At 44.6% G+C, this 16,238-nt stretch overlaps 2 protein-coding genes across 2 annotated transcripts in view; both read right to left on the bottom strand.

Annotated features, from left to right (window-relative positions):
• The window catches only part of LOC147864243 (triacylglycerol lipase OBL1-like), a 28,800-nt gene extending 13,012 nt beyond the window's left edge, over window positions 1-15,788 (bottom strand). The window contains exon 1 of the mRNA XM_087320020.1: window positions 15,437-15,788. Coding sequence (XP_087176146.1) covers window positions 15,437-15,773 — 337 coding nt within the window. The 5' untranslated portion in view covers window positions 15,774-15,788. The remainder of the gene's footprint in view (window positions 1-15,436) is intronic.
• LOC147864244 (triacylglycerol lipase OBL1-like) lies at window positions 13,160-15,212 on the bottom strand. The gene is given in 7 exon segments (XM_087319279.1): window positions 13,160-13,711; window positions 13,743-13,817; window positions 13,954-14,046; window positions 14,048-14,233; window positions 14,235-14,641; window positions 14,812-14,845; window positions 14,988-15,212. Coding segments are annotated over 7 exon segments (1,140 nt in total). The 3' UTR covers window positions 13,160-13,591.
• Window positions 15,789-16,238: the final 450 nt, after the last annotated feature.

The following is a 16,238-nucleotide window of genomic DNA, read 5'->3' as shown; positions in this document are numbered from 1 at the left end:
CTTGACATATGCAATCCACCTTAGCATAGCCACATCCGGTATCGTACAACACCGCATCATCCCGAGTATCGGAAGACAATCCGTCTCGATCACCACTTCAGCTCCGATCAAATAATCCCGATCCGATTTTATCGCCGACACGACTCCCCACAATTCTCTTTTGACTTGTGCATATCCGCGTTGCCTTTCGTTGAGGACCTTTGCTCCAAATCGGATCGGATACCGCGAACCATCCGAGTCGGCTTGATTGATGACCCACCCGATACCGGTTGGACTTGTATCAACCGTTACTATGATTGGCCGCTCGTAGCTTGGCTTCTTAAGTGATTCCGCCCTCCATAGTGTCTTCTTGAGCTTCCTCATGGCTTTAGTGTGTTCCGGTTTCCACTCGAATTTCTTACCTTTCCGCAACAAGTGATATAGCGGGTCCGCTATATGTGCATAGTGCGGAATCCATATGTGATAGAATGCACACGCACCCAGAAACCTTCGGACTTCCGATGTCGACTCACATACTTCCTTCATAGCTTGAATCGCATCGATCTTTGTTGGTGACGGTCTTCGGCCATAGGGTCCACATAGATGTCCGACCACCAATATTTCTTCTTGCCCGAATGCCGATTTCTCCCCGGAAAGTGTTAGGTGCACATCTTCTAGCTTTCGCAACACTTTCTCGCAATCATGAATATGGTCGACCACGAACTTTCGGCATCCCCGATCATCCATAGTCTCATCTTTTTCTTCCACCGCGCATCCTTTTATCGGAATGTCATCTAGAAACGGCATCGTTATCTCCGGGATGCAATCTCGAAGCACCTTGTTCATCGCGTTCATCATATGTGCAACCGAGTTTGTCGCTCCTTGTGGTAGTGTGCACATTCGAACTAGTCCTATCGGTGTCCGCATGGTAGTGATGTCTCGGCTCTCCACGGCTAGTTGGAATTGGTCATACCCCGAGTATAGGTCCCCGATGGAGTATATCGCACGTCCGGCAAAAGCTTCCGCGAATTCGTCCACTATCGGACCGACTCCCGAGTTCCGGATCGTGACCTTGTTCACCGGTTGCAAGTCTTGGATGAATCGGAGTGACCCATTCTTCTTCGGAACCGTAAACCATCGATTTGAGTACGGAGCACTTGATGGCTCTAGAATCCCCATCGCCACCTTCTCCTTGAGCAAGTCGATGACTTTCGGAATATGCGCCCGTGGCACCGGAATCGGCTTCAGGTTCCACGGTACATGATCAATCGTGAAAATCACCATCGGCTCCACTATCTTTGGATCAATGCATCCGATCTCCCTCGATGTGAACGCGAATGCTTTGCCATGTTGCTCCAACATCTCTCGAAACCGTTTTTCTTCTTCTTGTAAGAGGAACCCACCTCCACCGATCCGAAGTTTCTTCCGGGTCTCATCTGTGAAGGCATGTCCGATATCCACGGACTTCCGAAGTGTCGGATCTCCCGAGACTTCTTTCTTCTTTTGTTCGCTATCGGCGGGTAGTGGTCCCGCGGCCGGTTTCACCTTCTTCTCCACGGTCTTGTATTTCGTACTTACCATTGCTTCTTCTTTGCGGAGCGCATCCGGCCCCATTTTCGCAACGATCTCGTACATCTCGACCGATTCCACCGGGACTACCCGGTTCCCTTGGCTTTTATCTTCCGCAAGCTCTTCAAGCCGTTGTAGTGTATTCCCATAGAACACTTCCTCGATCACTCCCACGATTTCTTCGTCTTCTTTTATTATTGATGCCGACCGTAACTTAGCCTCCACTTGTCGGTATTGTTTCTTCATTCCTCCGGTTACGGCCGTGTACGTAGATGCCCCATCCGGGCCGATTCGTACTTGTTTTGCTCCGAGAGTTTTCTTCCTGTGTGGGGTATCAGGGCTTCTCGGACTATCACTTCCCCACTCCGCAACAGTCCGCTTTAAAAATCCATTCTCACTTGGGACAAGAGTTCCCTCTTGTTCCTTTCGTGATTTGCCGGCACCGTTAGGAATTGGACGGATTTCCCTCCGTTTTGGCTCCGAATTCGCGCAAAAGCCGCACCACTATCGAGCACCTTCGTCTCCATCCGTGAAGCCGTGATAAAGGGTTGGCCGAGGATGACAGAATGCGAAACCTCATCTTGCACAAAGAAATTTTGGTCAATTTCGACATCCCCGATCTTTACCGTCACATCCGGACAAGCCGCAAATAGGTCTTCTGTCGTTTTCGTGGCTGCCCGAATCTTCCATCCATGGTTGGTGTTTATAGGCCACTTCCCCTTTCGGTAGAACTCCTTGGACATCAAGTTGATCTCCGATCCGTGATCAATCAATGCTAGCACGGGTTCTTTGATGTTGCCGATTCGAACCGGAGTCTCCGTAGTCGCACGTGCCCAGTGTGGCCTTGTATAGTGGGAGTTCGGAATTTCGCCTTCCACTTCGGTGTCGTTCATTGAAACGGTATTTGCATTCACCCTTGGAGCATTTTCCTCCGTACTTTGTCTCTTCCTTTTCACGAGATCCACGAGAAGATCGTGAAACTCCTTCTTCGCTATTCCGAGTAGTTCCCGCAGCGAAAAATCTACCCCGCTATCCAAGATTCTTTCCTCGAACACTCTTTTCAAGTCGGTTTGTTGTTCTATGTCCGAGGCGAGCTTGAATGCCGGAGTCGCCTTTTCTTTTCCCTTACCTCCGGAGTTCCAGCTTTCCGGTATCTTCGATGGTCCGGCCGCATCCTCCGTGCGCCGTCGTTTCTCGTCCACATACACCTCATGTAATTGACACAGGGCGTATATGCTATTCTTGTCGACAGGGCACTCCCATCCCGTAGCTTCCCGGACGCCTTCCGCGGTGTTTCGGATATCGTTGGAGTCGGTTTTCTCGGTGTTTCCTAGCACCTCCGGCCAAAAAGACGCCTTCGCTCCCGATGACTCCCCGACACATATTCCCGCGGTTGTCGCATAGTTGCTTCTTGCCGCTAACTCCTCCTCGAGCACCTTCTTCATGCCGCCTTTCCGGAAGTTCGGTCGGAGTGGCTTCCGAGAGTCCATCGAATGAATCCGTTTCCCTCGTAGTAGATGAGATCCCGTCGTAGCGCCTCCTTATGGTCGTCGCAATCCCTCCGATCGTGTTCGGCGCTATCGCACCATATGCACCGTCGATCCGTATATTTGGAGCTTGTGGGGCGGTCATCCGACTTCTTCACCATCGCGATCTTTAGATTCTCCATCTCCTTCAGCAGCTGCTCCACCGTAGACGCGTCGACTCCCTTCTCGGCCGTAATCTCCCGAGCCCTCAGTTGATGGTCTTCCAGTCCCGTTCTCGGTTTCGGAATCGGTTCCGAAACCCTCTTTTCTTCGTTGGCAAGCCATTGCCCCCTCTTCGTGTACCGCGCGACGATATCCCGCACGCTTTCCCATGTTTCGGTGAGGCCGCTTTCGGTGGTCGTGTCCTCAAGAAGCACTCCGAGATCTTTCCGGTCCTGGACGTCCACAGCTCGCAAAAACATGATGACTTTGTGCGGCGCAAGAATAGTTTGATCTCTCGCGGACAACCTCCCGAACCGACTTTCGAATGTCGAAAACACTTCGAGGACCTTCAGCCCCTTACCTGACGTTTCCACCCAATCCTCGAATCCCCTCCGCGTTGCCTTGGAGGAGTCCTCGATTGCAAACGTGGTCTTTAACGCCTCTTCGAATGCTTCCCACGTCGGATTTTGTTGTTGCAACCCGTGGATACTCCCTTGAAGCCCGTCGGTCGCCACCCGGTTAAAGGATGTCACTTGCAGTCCTTCCGAAGCCCGGCACCGGAGCATCTCCGCCTTGTAGTCCTGCAAATATCGCGACACATCCTTACCATTAAATTGCCCGTTGCGTTGCACGAGCCGCTCTACTGATGCCGAAATCTCCGACATCGTGCGTTGTTCTTGAAGCATCTGTTCGAACATCGCCATCATATTGTTAGCTTGTTGAGCCTCCATCTCCTTGCCACCCGTTTTCACGTCGGGTTCACCAACTGTGTCGTGCCTTTCGGCTCCGGATCGTTGCGTGAGTCGGGTGGGAACCACAGAGGTCTTGGACTAGGAGAAAGAAGTTCGTGAGATAGAGATTAATTATGAGTAAATAGCAAAGAGAAAGATAAGAAACTCGTGAATCACACGAGTATCCTATTTTAATTGGTACTTAGGGTGTTAAGAGAGAAGTAGATGTATAAATCGTGAATCCCACGAATAATTTTTGTATTGAAAATATATTTAATCCAAATAATCAACAAAAACTACAATGTGCTCCCCATCCTTATATAGTGATGGGAGAGACTAAGCATAGCTACATGCTTTTTCTCATATGTTCATGCACACTAAATGTGCATGTGATGCTTTTTTTATTTCCTAAGTATAGGGCTCATGCACACTAGATGTGCATGAGTTATTTTTAGTGTCTCGTTTTTCTTTTTCATATATTAAAAAAATACACGATTTACCTTTTAATAAAGGTATGCATAAATAAAGGTCTTATACATATTAAATCTATATTGAAAACACTTAAGATAAGTTAATGTAATGGTAAGGTTGGGGTTTGTCAACGTGGAGGTGTAGAGTTCAAATCACGCCCTGCGCAGTAGTGAGTATTTCCTTTTATTTTACATTTATGTCTCTTTATCCGGCTCTTCCTTGCCGGTATGCCGTTTTCTTCCTTGCCGGTATGCCGTTTTCCTCCTTGCCGGTATGCCGTTTTCTTCCGGTTCTCACCGAGCACTCCATTCTCTATCCGGAGGGACAAAAATATAATTTCCACATAGTGTGCAACCTACACTACGACAACGTCGGACGCAGCTACATATTCTGCTTCGGTCGTTGAGGTCGTTGTGCACTCCTGAAGTTTCGACTTCCACGAAATTGCTCCATTGCCGAATTTGAAGCAGTATCCAGTTGTTGATTTCCGACTGTCTATACTGCCGGCGAAGTCCGAGTCGGTGTAACCGACTACTCCTGAGGTTGAGTTCGGACCGAAAAGAATGCCGTGGTCTTTTGTGCCAGCCAGATATTTGAACACATGCTTGACTGCGTTCCAATGCGATCGGCCAGGATTGTGCATAAATCTGCTAACGACTCCTACGGCGTGAGAAATATCAGGCCGTGTCGCGACCATAAGGTACATGAGGGAGCCGACTGCCGGTGCATACGGTACCGACTTCATATCTTCCCCCTCCGCGCCGGATGTCGGGCAGTCGAGAGAGCCGAAGATTCATGGGGAGCGGGGTTGAAGCAGATTTGGCTGATTGCATGTTGAAGCGTTCCAAGACACGTCCGATATAGTCGGTCTGAGACAAAAAAAGATGTCGTTTATCGCGATGCCGACTAATCTTCATGCCAAGTATGTGTCGTGCCGGACCGAGGTCCTTCATGGCAAACTTCAACCGCAATTGCCGAATGAGATCGGCAAGTTCGCCCGCGTGGCGTCCAGAAATTAGCATGTCGTCCACGTAAATGATGAGGAAGATGGGTGATCCATCTTGAGCTGTGTTGGTAAAAAGACAATGGTCCTCATCGCTTTTTGAGAAGCCGATCGATTGGATGAAGTCGTCGAACTTCTTGTACCATTGTCGCGGTGCCTGTTTGAGGCCGTATAGACTCTTCCTGAGTCGGCAGACTAGATGTGCTTGGCCAGTTGCCACGAAGCCTTTTGGCTGCTCCATATAAATTTCCTCTTCAAGATCACCATGGAGGAAGGCTGTTTTGACATCTAGCTGAATCAGCTCCAAGTTGTCGGCTGCCACTACGCCGAGTAGAAAACGAAGGGTTGTCATTTTCACCACTGGTGAAAAAATCTCGTCGAAGTCGACGCCATATTCTTGTCGGAAGCCCTTCGCAACTAATCTGGCCTTGTACTTTGGGGTGGTCGAATCAGACGTCTCTTTTAGTCGATAAACCCACTTGCAGGGAAGAGCACGTCGATTCTTAGGTAATTCGACCAGGTCCCAAGTCTTGTTTGCCCGAATGGAGTGCATTTCCGACTCCATCGCCAGATGCCAGGTGGCTGAATCGACAGATGTCGATGCTTCTTCGTAAGACGTCGGTTCGCCGGCGTCGGTGAAGAAAATTCCCGGAGAATACCTCTCCGGAGGTTGCGACAGTCTCTCGGATCGTCGAGGTATGATTGGACTGGTCGCATCGGGTATCGAGGTCGGATGGTCCGAAAACGAATTATTCTGTTGTGCCGAGTCGGAGTTGTCCGAGTCGGTAGTGCAAGGTTCAGCTACCCGTGAAGCTGACCGTGTGTTAAGAGCGGGGCCTTCTTGAAGGGTCGGCACATCAGAAAATGTTACCCTTCGGACTTCGATCGGTGTTTTGACTGATGGATTCATAGCCGACTCGTTGAACACAACGTCCGAACTTCGAACGATTTGTCTGCGTTCGGGGTCCCAGAGTCGGTATCCCATTTCGCCGTCTGATCCATATCCAAGGAAAATGCATTTCCTGGACCGAGGTGCAAGTTTTCGGCGATCATCTTTCGGAATAAGGGCGTACGCCTCGCATCCGAAGATCCTCAGCTTGTCGTAATTCGGCTTACTGCCGATCCATAGTTCCTGAGGAATTTGAAGTCCTAGAGGTCTGCTTGGCGACATATTGATTATGTGTACTGCCGTGAGTAGAGCCTCTGCCCAGAAGCCATCCGACAGTCCGGAGTGTTGGAGCATGGAAACTATCCGTTCTTGGATTGTCCGATTCATGCGTTCTGCAATCCCGTTTTGCTCCGGACTGTGTGGTGCCGTAAATTCACGTCGGATGCCGCGTTGTCGGCAGAATTTGACGAATTCTTCTGATTTGAACTCTCCCCCATTGTCGGTCCAAAAGCATTTCAGTTTTCGGTCAGTTTGATTTTCTACCATAGCGAGCCAATCGGAGAAGATCGAGAAGACACGATCTTTGGTGCGAATTGGATAAGCCCACACCTTTCGAGTCGAATCGTCAATAAAACTGACGAAGTAAGAGGCACCGCCGAGAGACTGATGCGGCATTGGGCCACAGACGTCCGAGTGGACTAAATCGAGAGGTCTCGTTTCTCTTGGTGTTGATGTCGGGTGTGATGCGGCTGCTTGTTTGCCATACTGACAATGTTCGCAGAATTGATGGTCCGAGAAGGAGAGTTTAGGGATGTATCCGGCTCTAGATAGGTGCGTGATGCCGGCCTTGCTGAGGTGTCCTAATCTTCTGTGCCATAGTGATGACACAGGAATATCCACCAAGAACAGGTTACCCTCTCTGAGCGTAACATGTAACGGATACAGCGAGTGTATCTTGGGTCCTCTAGCAAGCAGGAGGTTCCCCCTGTGGAGTGTCCACCCTCCCGAAGAAAAACCGGCACGAATGCCGTCTTCATCTAGTTGTCCGACTGAGATCAATGGCCTTGAGAGCTCGGGTACATGTCGGACATTGTGAAGTACAAGTGTAGAGCCACCTGCAAGGTTGAGCTCTACTGTGCCGATTCCAATGATGTCACAGTGTTGCGAGTTGCCGACTCGAACTGAGTCGGAGTGACGGATCGTATATTGCCGAAATTGGGATCGATGAGGAGTCACGTGAAATGACGCGCCCGAATCTAAGAGCCATGTGCTCGATTCTTCAGTCGTGAGCAGAACTTCTGATCCGACTGGATTTTCGATTGATAGTATATTCGGGTCGTTTGGTAGCACATCAGCTGAGAAGCTGACGTAATTGATCTCCTCATGCCGGCCACTCTTCTTGTCTGATTTCTGAGACTTGTCATTCTTGTTCTTGAGTGCGCGGCAATCGGCTTTGATGTGTCCGGGTTTCTTGCAATAGTTGCAGATTCGATTATCCCGTGACTGGCTCCGTCTTCGCTGATTGTTCGGCTGCCGTGAGGAATCTCTTCCTCGTATGTTCGATCGGTCTGTCGAACCTTGTACTACATAAGCGTCGTCTGTTGAGTCTTTGGCGAAAGACTTTCTCCGAGCTGCTTCGGTCAGGATTGCGCTCGTGACTTCGGAGTATTTAACAGCCGTGGTTGACGCGTTGCACACGGTTGTGACGAAAGTTTCCCATGATGAGGGAAGGCTGCTCATGAGTATCATTGCTCTGAGTTCATCCTCGATTGCCGTCCCCTGAGATGAGATTTGGGAGCTTATGCTTTCGTACTCATTGAGATGTGCTTGAACCGAATCTGATTCTTTCATCCTCAAGTTGTAGAGGCGCCGGATCAGGAACATCTTCGTTGCAGCGACCTTCTTTTCGTAGGTGTCCGACAGTGTTTTCCACAGTTCGAATGCTGTCGTACACGATTGCACCGTAAAGTATACCGATTCCGATAGGTGCATCCGAATCGTGGCGCGGACGATTCTGTCCAGCTTCTGCCACTCAATTGGTTTGTATCCTTCTGGAGGTTCTTCATTTTCGATGGGATCGATTTGCCCCTTGACTATGAGATAGTCCTGCATTTGCTCCTTCCAGAAATTGAAGTTCGATCCATCGAACTTTCGTAGACTCATTTCTGACGAGCCGGATGTTGATGCCATCAAATTTGGTTTCGGTTGACGAAGCTCGGTTCGGAGTTGACTACGAACCTTGTTGGAGTGCAGCCGGTTGGCTCTCCCGATATCGTTCTAGTCGGATTTGAACCCGAGGCGGTTCGGCTTCGGATATATGTATTGTTGAACTTGCTCGGATGGACTCCGGTAACTTGAGGGACAGAACCGACTGGTCTTCCCGAATGTTGCCGAGTCGGAGTGAGCCCGGTTCGCTTCCGAATATATATGCCAAATACCGATTATTGAAACCGATTGTCTGGACCGATTCTGCTTCGGGTGACTGCAGCGACGAGAGAGACGGATCCAACTGATCCTCCCGAATGTCGATCAGTCGGATGAAGCACGAATTGGGGTTGTTGTCTTGAGACCGATCTGCACCGAGTGGTTACAATGAGCGGCTAGCAGCGTTTGATGATCTCTTCGGATGCCGTTTAACCGAATGGAGCACGATCGTGTCAATGTTGCACAAGGGGATTTCACCTCGAGCGGTTACGATCACAAGGAATAGAGTACAACCTGCTGGCTTACTCCAAGCGAAGATGATCTAACGCGATGAGATGCAAGCCTCGTTTTTCTTCTTCTTCTCCCTTCTTCGAATGACGCAAGGAACCGAACGCTGTGCAGGCTGAGACGACGGCCGACAACGGGTTGAGGAACCTGGCTCTGATACCAGATGTTGTATACAAGGCCGTCAATGCGGAAGATCAAGTAGCATTCGATTGCTGTTTTGTACCTGCGTTCGGCAGTTTCCAAGATCGTGCACAGAGATAGAGAGAGAGAGAGAGAGAGAGAGAGGAGGCACAAAGACTCTTTCTATTTCATAGAAACAAATAATACAACCAACCTTACAAAAAGGTTACTAGGTCACTTTATATATTGACCGACTTAGGGCAACTACCATTTATGCTAATTACACAAATGGCCCAAACTTGAGCTATACAAAGGGATAGTGTGAATACGTCCATTATACACTTGTATTCGACACCCCCCCCCCCCGGTGTCTCATACCACCGTGTACAGACATGGATCATACCTTGGGTTTGAATAAGGAACCACACATGTATGAACGTGCAACTTTGCCACAATATCAGAGTCTCTATATCAAAACATAAAGAAAATAGATGCCTCTTCCTAGGCCTTTCTGTGCATTTCCCACTTGCTTGTTTTTTTTATAAATAGTTGTCACATGATAATTTAACATTCTAAAGTTATCTTCCACTGTAGGATTGAGATAACTCAACTATGGTTATAGTTATGCTCATAACAAAGACCTCAACATTATCGCACATTACAATAGCCTAGATTACTTGATTGAGAGGTAGAAATAATGAGGGACAAATACACAAACGCCACTATTCTATTTGCTAGGAATCAACAAACTGTTGAATACGGGGTATAATGGACGTATTCACACTGTCCCTATTGGACATTCTAGGTTTAGGACATTTATGTATGTACATGAATGTAGAATGGAAAATCTACCCCACACATAGAGAGTGCATTTTTCATTGCTCTCTAAAAGGAGATAAAGCACAACTCCTTATGCTCCGAAATCGCCACTTGTTCCCATGTGTCGTAGGTTCTCATGGATTCGTCGAATTTCTTGGTTTACTAGCTAGCTTGGCTTGATATTTTTGAAATCGTCCTTTATAAAACTCGCAATGATATTAAACTGAATTGGTCATTTACAATTGTGCTCTTTCGTTTGTTTTATTTGTACATGCCTCAACAATAATCTTTTTTAGAGATTAGGTGTAAGACAAAACAATGTGACAAGTTAGTTTGTCAATGCTTTGGTCCATTCTTGATCTCTAGCTAGATAATGGGGTAAAAGTTAGCTATAGTATACCAACTTTTGAACAAAGGAAAGCCAAAATCAAACCCAATCGAACCGAAGGGTGGAAAAGTCGAGAAGGGCAAGAGAGGCGCCAGAGTCGAGGAGGACAGAGCCGACCGAGCGAAAGCCAAGACCAAGACATGGGCAAATGTGGTCAAGGGCCTGAAGGAGGACGAATCGGAAACAGCTGTGTATTTTTCGAATGCTTCTATAAGGCCCTCCTTTCAATACCAAGGGATAGTGCAACTTTTGTATCACTGTATTTTTTCTTTGTTACCCCATTTACAACCATGTGAAGTGCTTCTCTTTGTGTAGCAAGCTTATCTACACTCTCTAGCCCTTTCATTAAGTGTAAAGATGACTTCATGAACTCAACAATCTCCTTTGAAACACACTAATCTTTAAACTTAATATTTTTTATGTGTTAATTCAAAATTTGATGGCATAACACTCTATAGAAATAATATCATTAGGATCCAATAAGTAACGCACTATGTGAAGAACCACCCGTCTCTTCCTCCTTTCGGATAGTGATTTGCTACATCGGTCTATCTATAAACAAGACACCTCAATCTCATTGATGAATACCATTCTCAATATGTGTATTGTTTAAAAAGAGTGTGAAGGTAAGTAATTAATGTAATAAAGGTTAGAATAAGAAATAATGGAGTAACGTTACCAAATGGGACCTGCAAGCATAATAAATCAACAAGAACCATCTTAGTAATTTTAGAATCAATGATAGCATGATTTCAAATATGAAAACCAAGAAATAGAAGAAAGATGATAAACGTGCAACATTCTTCCAAGGAATAAGAATATGAAATTGAATATGACAAGGAATCACATAAAAAATTCATAAACAAGAAAGCCATGATTTCAGATATGAAAATGATGAAATTGGGGAAGAAGGATGCACATTCAAATAATCGACATGAGAATATGAGAAGAAAGATGAACGTAAGGAAGAACTTCCCCCATGATTTATGATGAGCCACTTATGGTTCATGTAAGAAACTTCAAGTTTGAGTTAGGAGGATTCATGTTTGAAGATGGTTCAAATCTGAGTTAGAACAATGATTCATGGAGGAAGCTCCAAGAGTGTCATTAGCAGAAAGTTACCCATGGAAAAAGCGTGAAATTTGAGTTAGGAGAATGATTCATATATAAGTTTCCAATCTTAGTTATGAGATCAATTCAATCTTAGTTATAAGGTTCAAATTTCAGTTACGAGAAGGCTCAGTTGGCAAAAGAACGTTGAGGAAGAAGTAGCTTCAAAATTGAATAAAAATAAAAACTTAAAAAAGGTGAAAACTTTAATGTGAGGGGTTAATATCAGCCAAACTGGTAAGATCCTCTGGACCTCTCACAACCATTTCCTTCCATTTTTTGTCTTTATTGCACTTTGTACTACCCCCACCCCACTCCCTAAAAATATTTCTTTTTGTCGTAATTATTATTTTTTCTTAATTTTTAGTACTCATAATATGAAAATTTGCCTGCTTTTTTGTTGCTAAAAACAATGCAATTTTAGTACACTATAGCATGCCTTCACCCAATGGCATTATGTTGCATTGAGATTTCACTTCTCATGTGTGTATCGCTTTTGGAACCTTATGCTTCAAGCTCTTATATTCCACATCACATTGTTCCTCCCCAACATCATCTTCAACTTGTTAATTGTTGGGACTATCAGGTTAAAGCCATTTTGAACTTGAAGGTCATTCATAACAAACTATACTACCTATTTAATTGTTTAGGCAATATGTCAAAGGTCAAACTTGGGATCTTCCAAGAATCCCCTTAATCTCTTGACAATTAGTTTGTGTATTGGTACACGTTCCTTGAAAGAGAAGGATGGTTTCATGAGTATTATCACATTAACATTCCATGACATACAACACTTTACATGATCGTTAAAATATACACATGGATGAACTGACAATCTTACATGACATTAGATGGCGACAATGCATAAGCTCAACATAGTTATGTACACAAATGTTATTTTCATTATGGAAGCACTATGGCTCAATGCATTTTGCAACACACTTTGTGTCATCTCATCTCTTGTTAATATAAATTTGTTTTACCCTTTCCTTGCTGATTCAATATTGTTCTTGGATTGACACCTCCTGAATCACTATGTAACCAACACTAAAAGAGAGGAAATTGGTTTATAAACCTCCATATTCTCACTTGTCATGATGTGAGTGGGGAGTTACTCTTGGCTTTATAAGAGTTATTTGTTATGTTCAATAACCCTTACATTTGATGAGGGATGTTGCATTCTCAAGGTATGACAAGAGGTTGAAGGCACACATGTCCAACAAAACTTGTATTTATGCTCAATGTGGAGTCATGTTAATTCAAAAGATTATGTTATCCAAACATAAAGATTCATTTTCCATACTGGAACAAAATAGAACCAAGAAAAGGTTAATTAGACTTGTGTTCAGAATATAGTTGTTTACACCAAAATTTTGTACTATGGATTATGTTGAAGACAAACTTTGTAGCAAAGATTTGATAACTTGTGCTGCTTGTAAAATTTGACATTTTTACAACCATGCAAGCTACATCCCCATTCATGAAATCTTAACCTTAAAATTTGACATTTTTACAACCATGCAAGCTACATCCCCATTCATGAAATCTTAACCTCGTAATGAAGACGAATCATTTAGTAATAAAAATAAGGTTGTGAGCTTCTTTGGAATCAAATCAAACTACACATTCCATTTATACACTAATTCTCGGCATATGTAGGTTGTAAAAACACATGGGATGGAACTAATTAACATTCTTTGTCCTCATATTCATTGTATTAAGTGAAGGACCTACATGTCAATTATTATTGACTTGTTCACATACCTTTTGACCGTGTACAATTCATCATGTACAAGAAGTATTTGTCATGACTCTCTTCTCTATGTATGTATGTATGTATGTATGTATGCATCTATCTATCTATCTATCTATATATACATATATATTTTGTGCACATCAACTTCTATGTTGCCATATCCTCTGCTTCTGATGTACCTGAACTTCTACGTTACGAGGTTCTACCTCTTTTATGTATGATGTTAGCATGGTCTACATTGTAGTGAAGAGGGAAATTTGTATTTTTCTGTCTCAACCATTGGCCATCTCATTTTTGCCACACTTTGACATGTATCGAGCTCCAAACCTTTTTCTAATGAAGATCGGTGCGCCTAATCATATCACGTTTACATAATCTGCTGGAATATGGGCTGAAACCCCAGGGAGAAGAAGGCCCACGATTCTGTGTAAGATGGATAATGTTCCCTCCTTGACGTCCTTGCCATATATGAATTGCCCTCAAACCAACTCCCAAATAGTATTGAGCCACATTGGAATCACATAAGAGTGGAGAAAAGAAGTTCTTATTGGGTACCTCTTCAAGATCTGTAGTAGAGTAAAACTAAGAAGGCTCAAACTACCATCCCACAATACTAATTAGTGTATTATAATTTATACTAGAATGTTCTTTGATATATACATGTTTTTCCAAACATTGGTATTAGGACGAGTTATAAATTGATACCTCTTCTTCAAACACTGTTATAATAGAAACACTTATGCCCTGCATGCTTGAATTGGAAGATATCGTCGTCGAACGGGACCCGGCAAGCCATGTCATTGCAGTAGAGTCTTGACTATCCTATGATAGTCTACATTTAGTTCTTCCATCTTGTTATTCAAGGTCTTGGAGAATTTTCTATCGCAAATCCTCGGTTGCCCAAATGTATAAACTCCCGACAACTTCTCCAAAATAGTGTTGCCTTCACATCTCATCAATATGAGAATGCTAGTAAAAGTAAGTGCCAAGGTACCCCCCTAAGCTATGTCCCGACACATAGAACTTGGCATTCAGATTCTCTTGTAATAAATCCTCTATGTCTTGGGTAATGACATCATATGCTAGCAATTTATTCCCATCCACTTGGGCTTTCAGTATGTTAGGCCTATTTAGACCACTAGCGCACGGTGTTTTGTTAAGGACATTTTCCCGCAATGTTTTCAATGTCCATTTCTTGTCTCTATTTACTAGGCCTAGAGCTTCCAAGAAGCCGATGTGGAGACCACCAACCCAATAGCCGAGCTCAAACCATGTGAAATCAAAATCCATGCACCAATCAGTAGTGTTGAAGGGTTCTGTTCCCCGAAAGGCAAGGAATATGATACTAGCATCAGTGGGCTTATCAGTGAATACAAAAGCTTGTGTCGTATTGGCATCGACACGATCTACATGAAAGGAAAATATTATATCGCAAGTTGGAACTAGGGCATGCATGCATGGAACTCCTCTTACTGTTTACAATGCCATGGAGAGATTTTTCTCGTGCATACTTAAAGAATTCACATTCATATTATTAACCGAATTGATCATCATCCATGTTCACTGATGTGTTTACCATTATAACAGTTGTAGAACTTGTAATACGACATCTGATGCATCAACAAAGTACGGTCATGATTAGTGAGTACTTAAATCAATTGAAAGAACCATTGTTAAAATGCATTCATTATGTGCCTTACCGCACACAGATAATAAACATACATCTGTTACACATCAATATGCTATCGATACCTTCCATCTCTTCATAACGCCATATCGTTGGACTTCTTCGGACTCATAGGCAAGCTTGGATGCCATGATGGCGAGGTCGAGGAACTCATTGGTAACAATCCCATCTGGTGGGGCCAGCCAGTTGAATGCAAATCCAGGCAGGGATTTAGTGATGAGTAAATCCAGGCGTGGATTGAGCCAGCTAATGACAGTAATCGTACGGCGGGTCTGCGGTTTAATTAACATATCACACAAATCAAGGAGTGAAACCAATGAATCAAGTTAGGAAATCAAAAATTTCAGACAACCAAGGGTCTGTGGTATAGTTAACATATCACATGAATCAAGGAGTGAAACCAATAAATCAAGTTAGGAGATCAAAATTTCAAACAAGCAAGGGAACCGATGATGATGATGATGGTGACATGACAAAATCAGAGAAAGCCTCTCTGGGCTGTGTCCGAGAGTACCGTCTAGGGAAGAGAAGAGATGGCGATGGACGAAGTTGAGAAAAGCCTCGAGGGAGCGGCCGGTGAGGTGGAGGGGCATGTGGGCAAGGTTGAGGAGGTTGATGAGGATGGCAGAGAGGTTGGCCTGCCATGTGTTCTGAAGGGATGGGCAGTAAGGCGGCCGATTGGTATCGTCTACACCCGGAGTGGCATGATACAAGGGCAGCACCGCCAGAAACACATCTGTCAATGAAGCACCGAAATGGGTGCTCACATAATACAACTTGTCTTCTTCTTCTTCTTCTTCTTTACTACCACCATCAAGATCCACCTCTGCACCTGTACCATCAAGATCCATCTCTGCACCTCAGCTCAGTCAGTATCTAGGCACCTTCCCCTCCCCCAGTTTCTTGCCTCTCTCATGGGCATTACAATTTATATATAGACAATTCTCCTGCGGACATGGTTGCTAAGTTCAGTTGAGTTCAGTTGAGTTCAGTTAAAAGGTTAGACGTGGCTCCATTCCTCCTCTTTTCACTGTGGCAACCAAATATAGCCTTGCGTGAAGTTCATATCCTATTTTGGGAATAATATGCAATAATACTCGCTCTTTAAAATAAGATGCCATTTTCCTAATTGAACTTATGAGGAATTAGTTGGGACATGAATTTGTTAATAATTACACTCCAAAAAGTTTAGATTATTGTAAAGATAGAACCATTAATTGATTAACCGATAATTGCACAAGGCAAGGTTACATGCATCAAAATCCCTAAAGAGAAAACTGTCACACAAGACAATCTATTATGATTTACCCATGTTT

The sequence above is a fragment of the Azolla caroliniana genome, unplaced genomic scaffold (genome assembly GCF_043228905.1).
Source record: "Azolla caroliniana isolate FFs.n. ecotype wild unplaced genomic scaffold, voAzoCaro1.0.p SCAF_5, whole genome shotgun sequence".
Taxonomy (NCBI): domain Eukaryota; kingdom Viridiplantae; phylum Streptophyta; class Polypodiopsida; order Salviniales; family Salviniaceae; genus Azolla; species Azolla caroliniana.
This window is presented reverse-complemented; position numbering and strand designations above follow the sequence as displayed.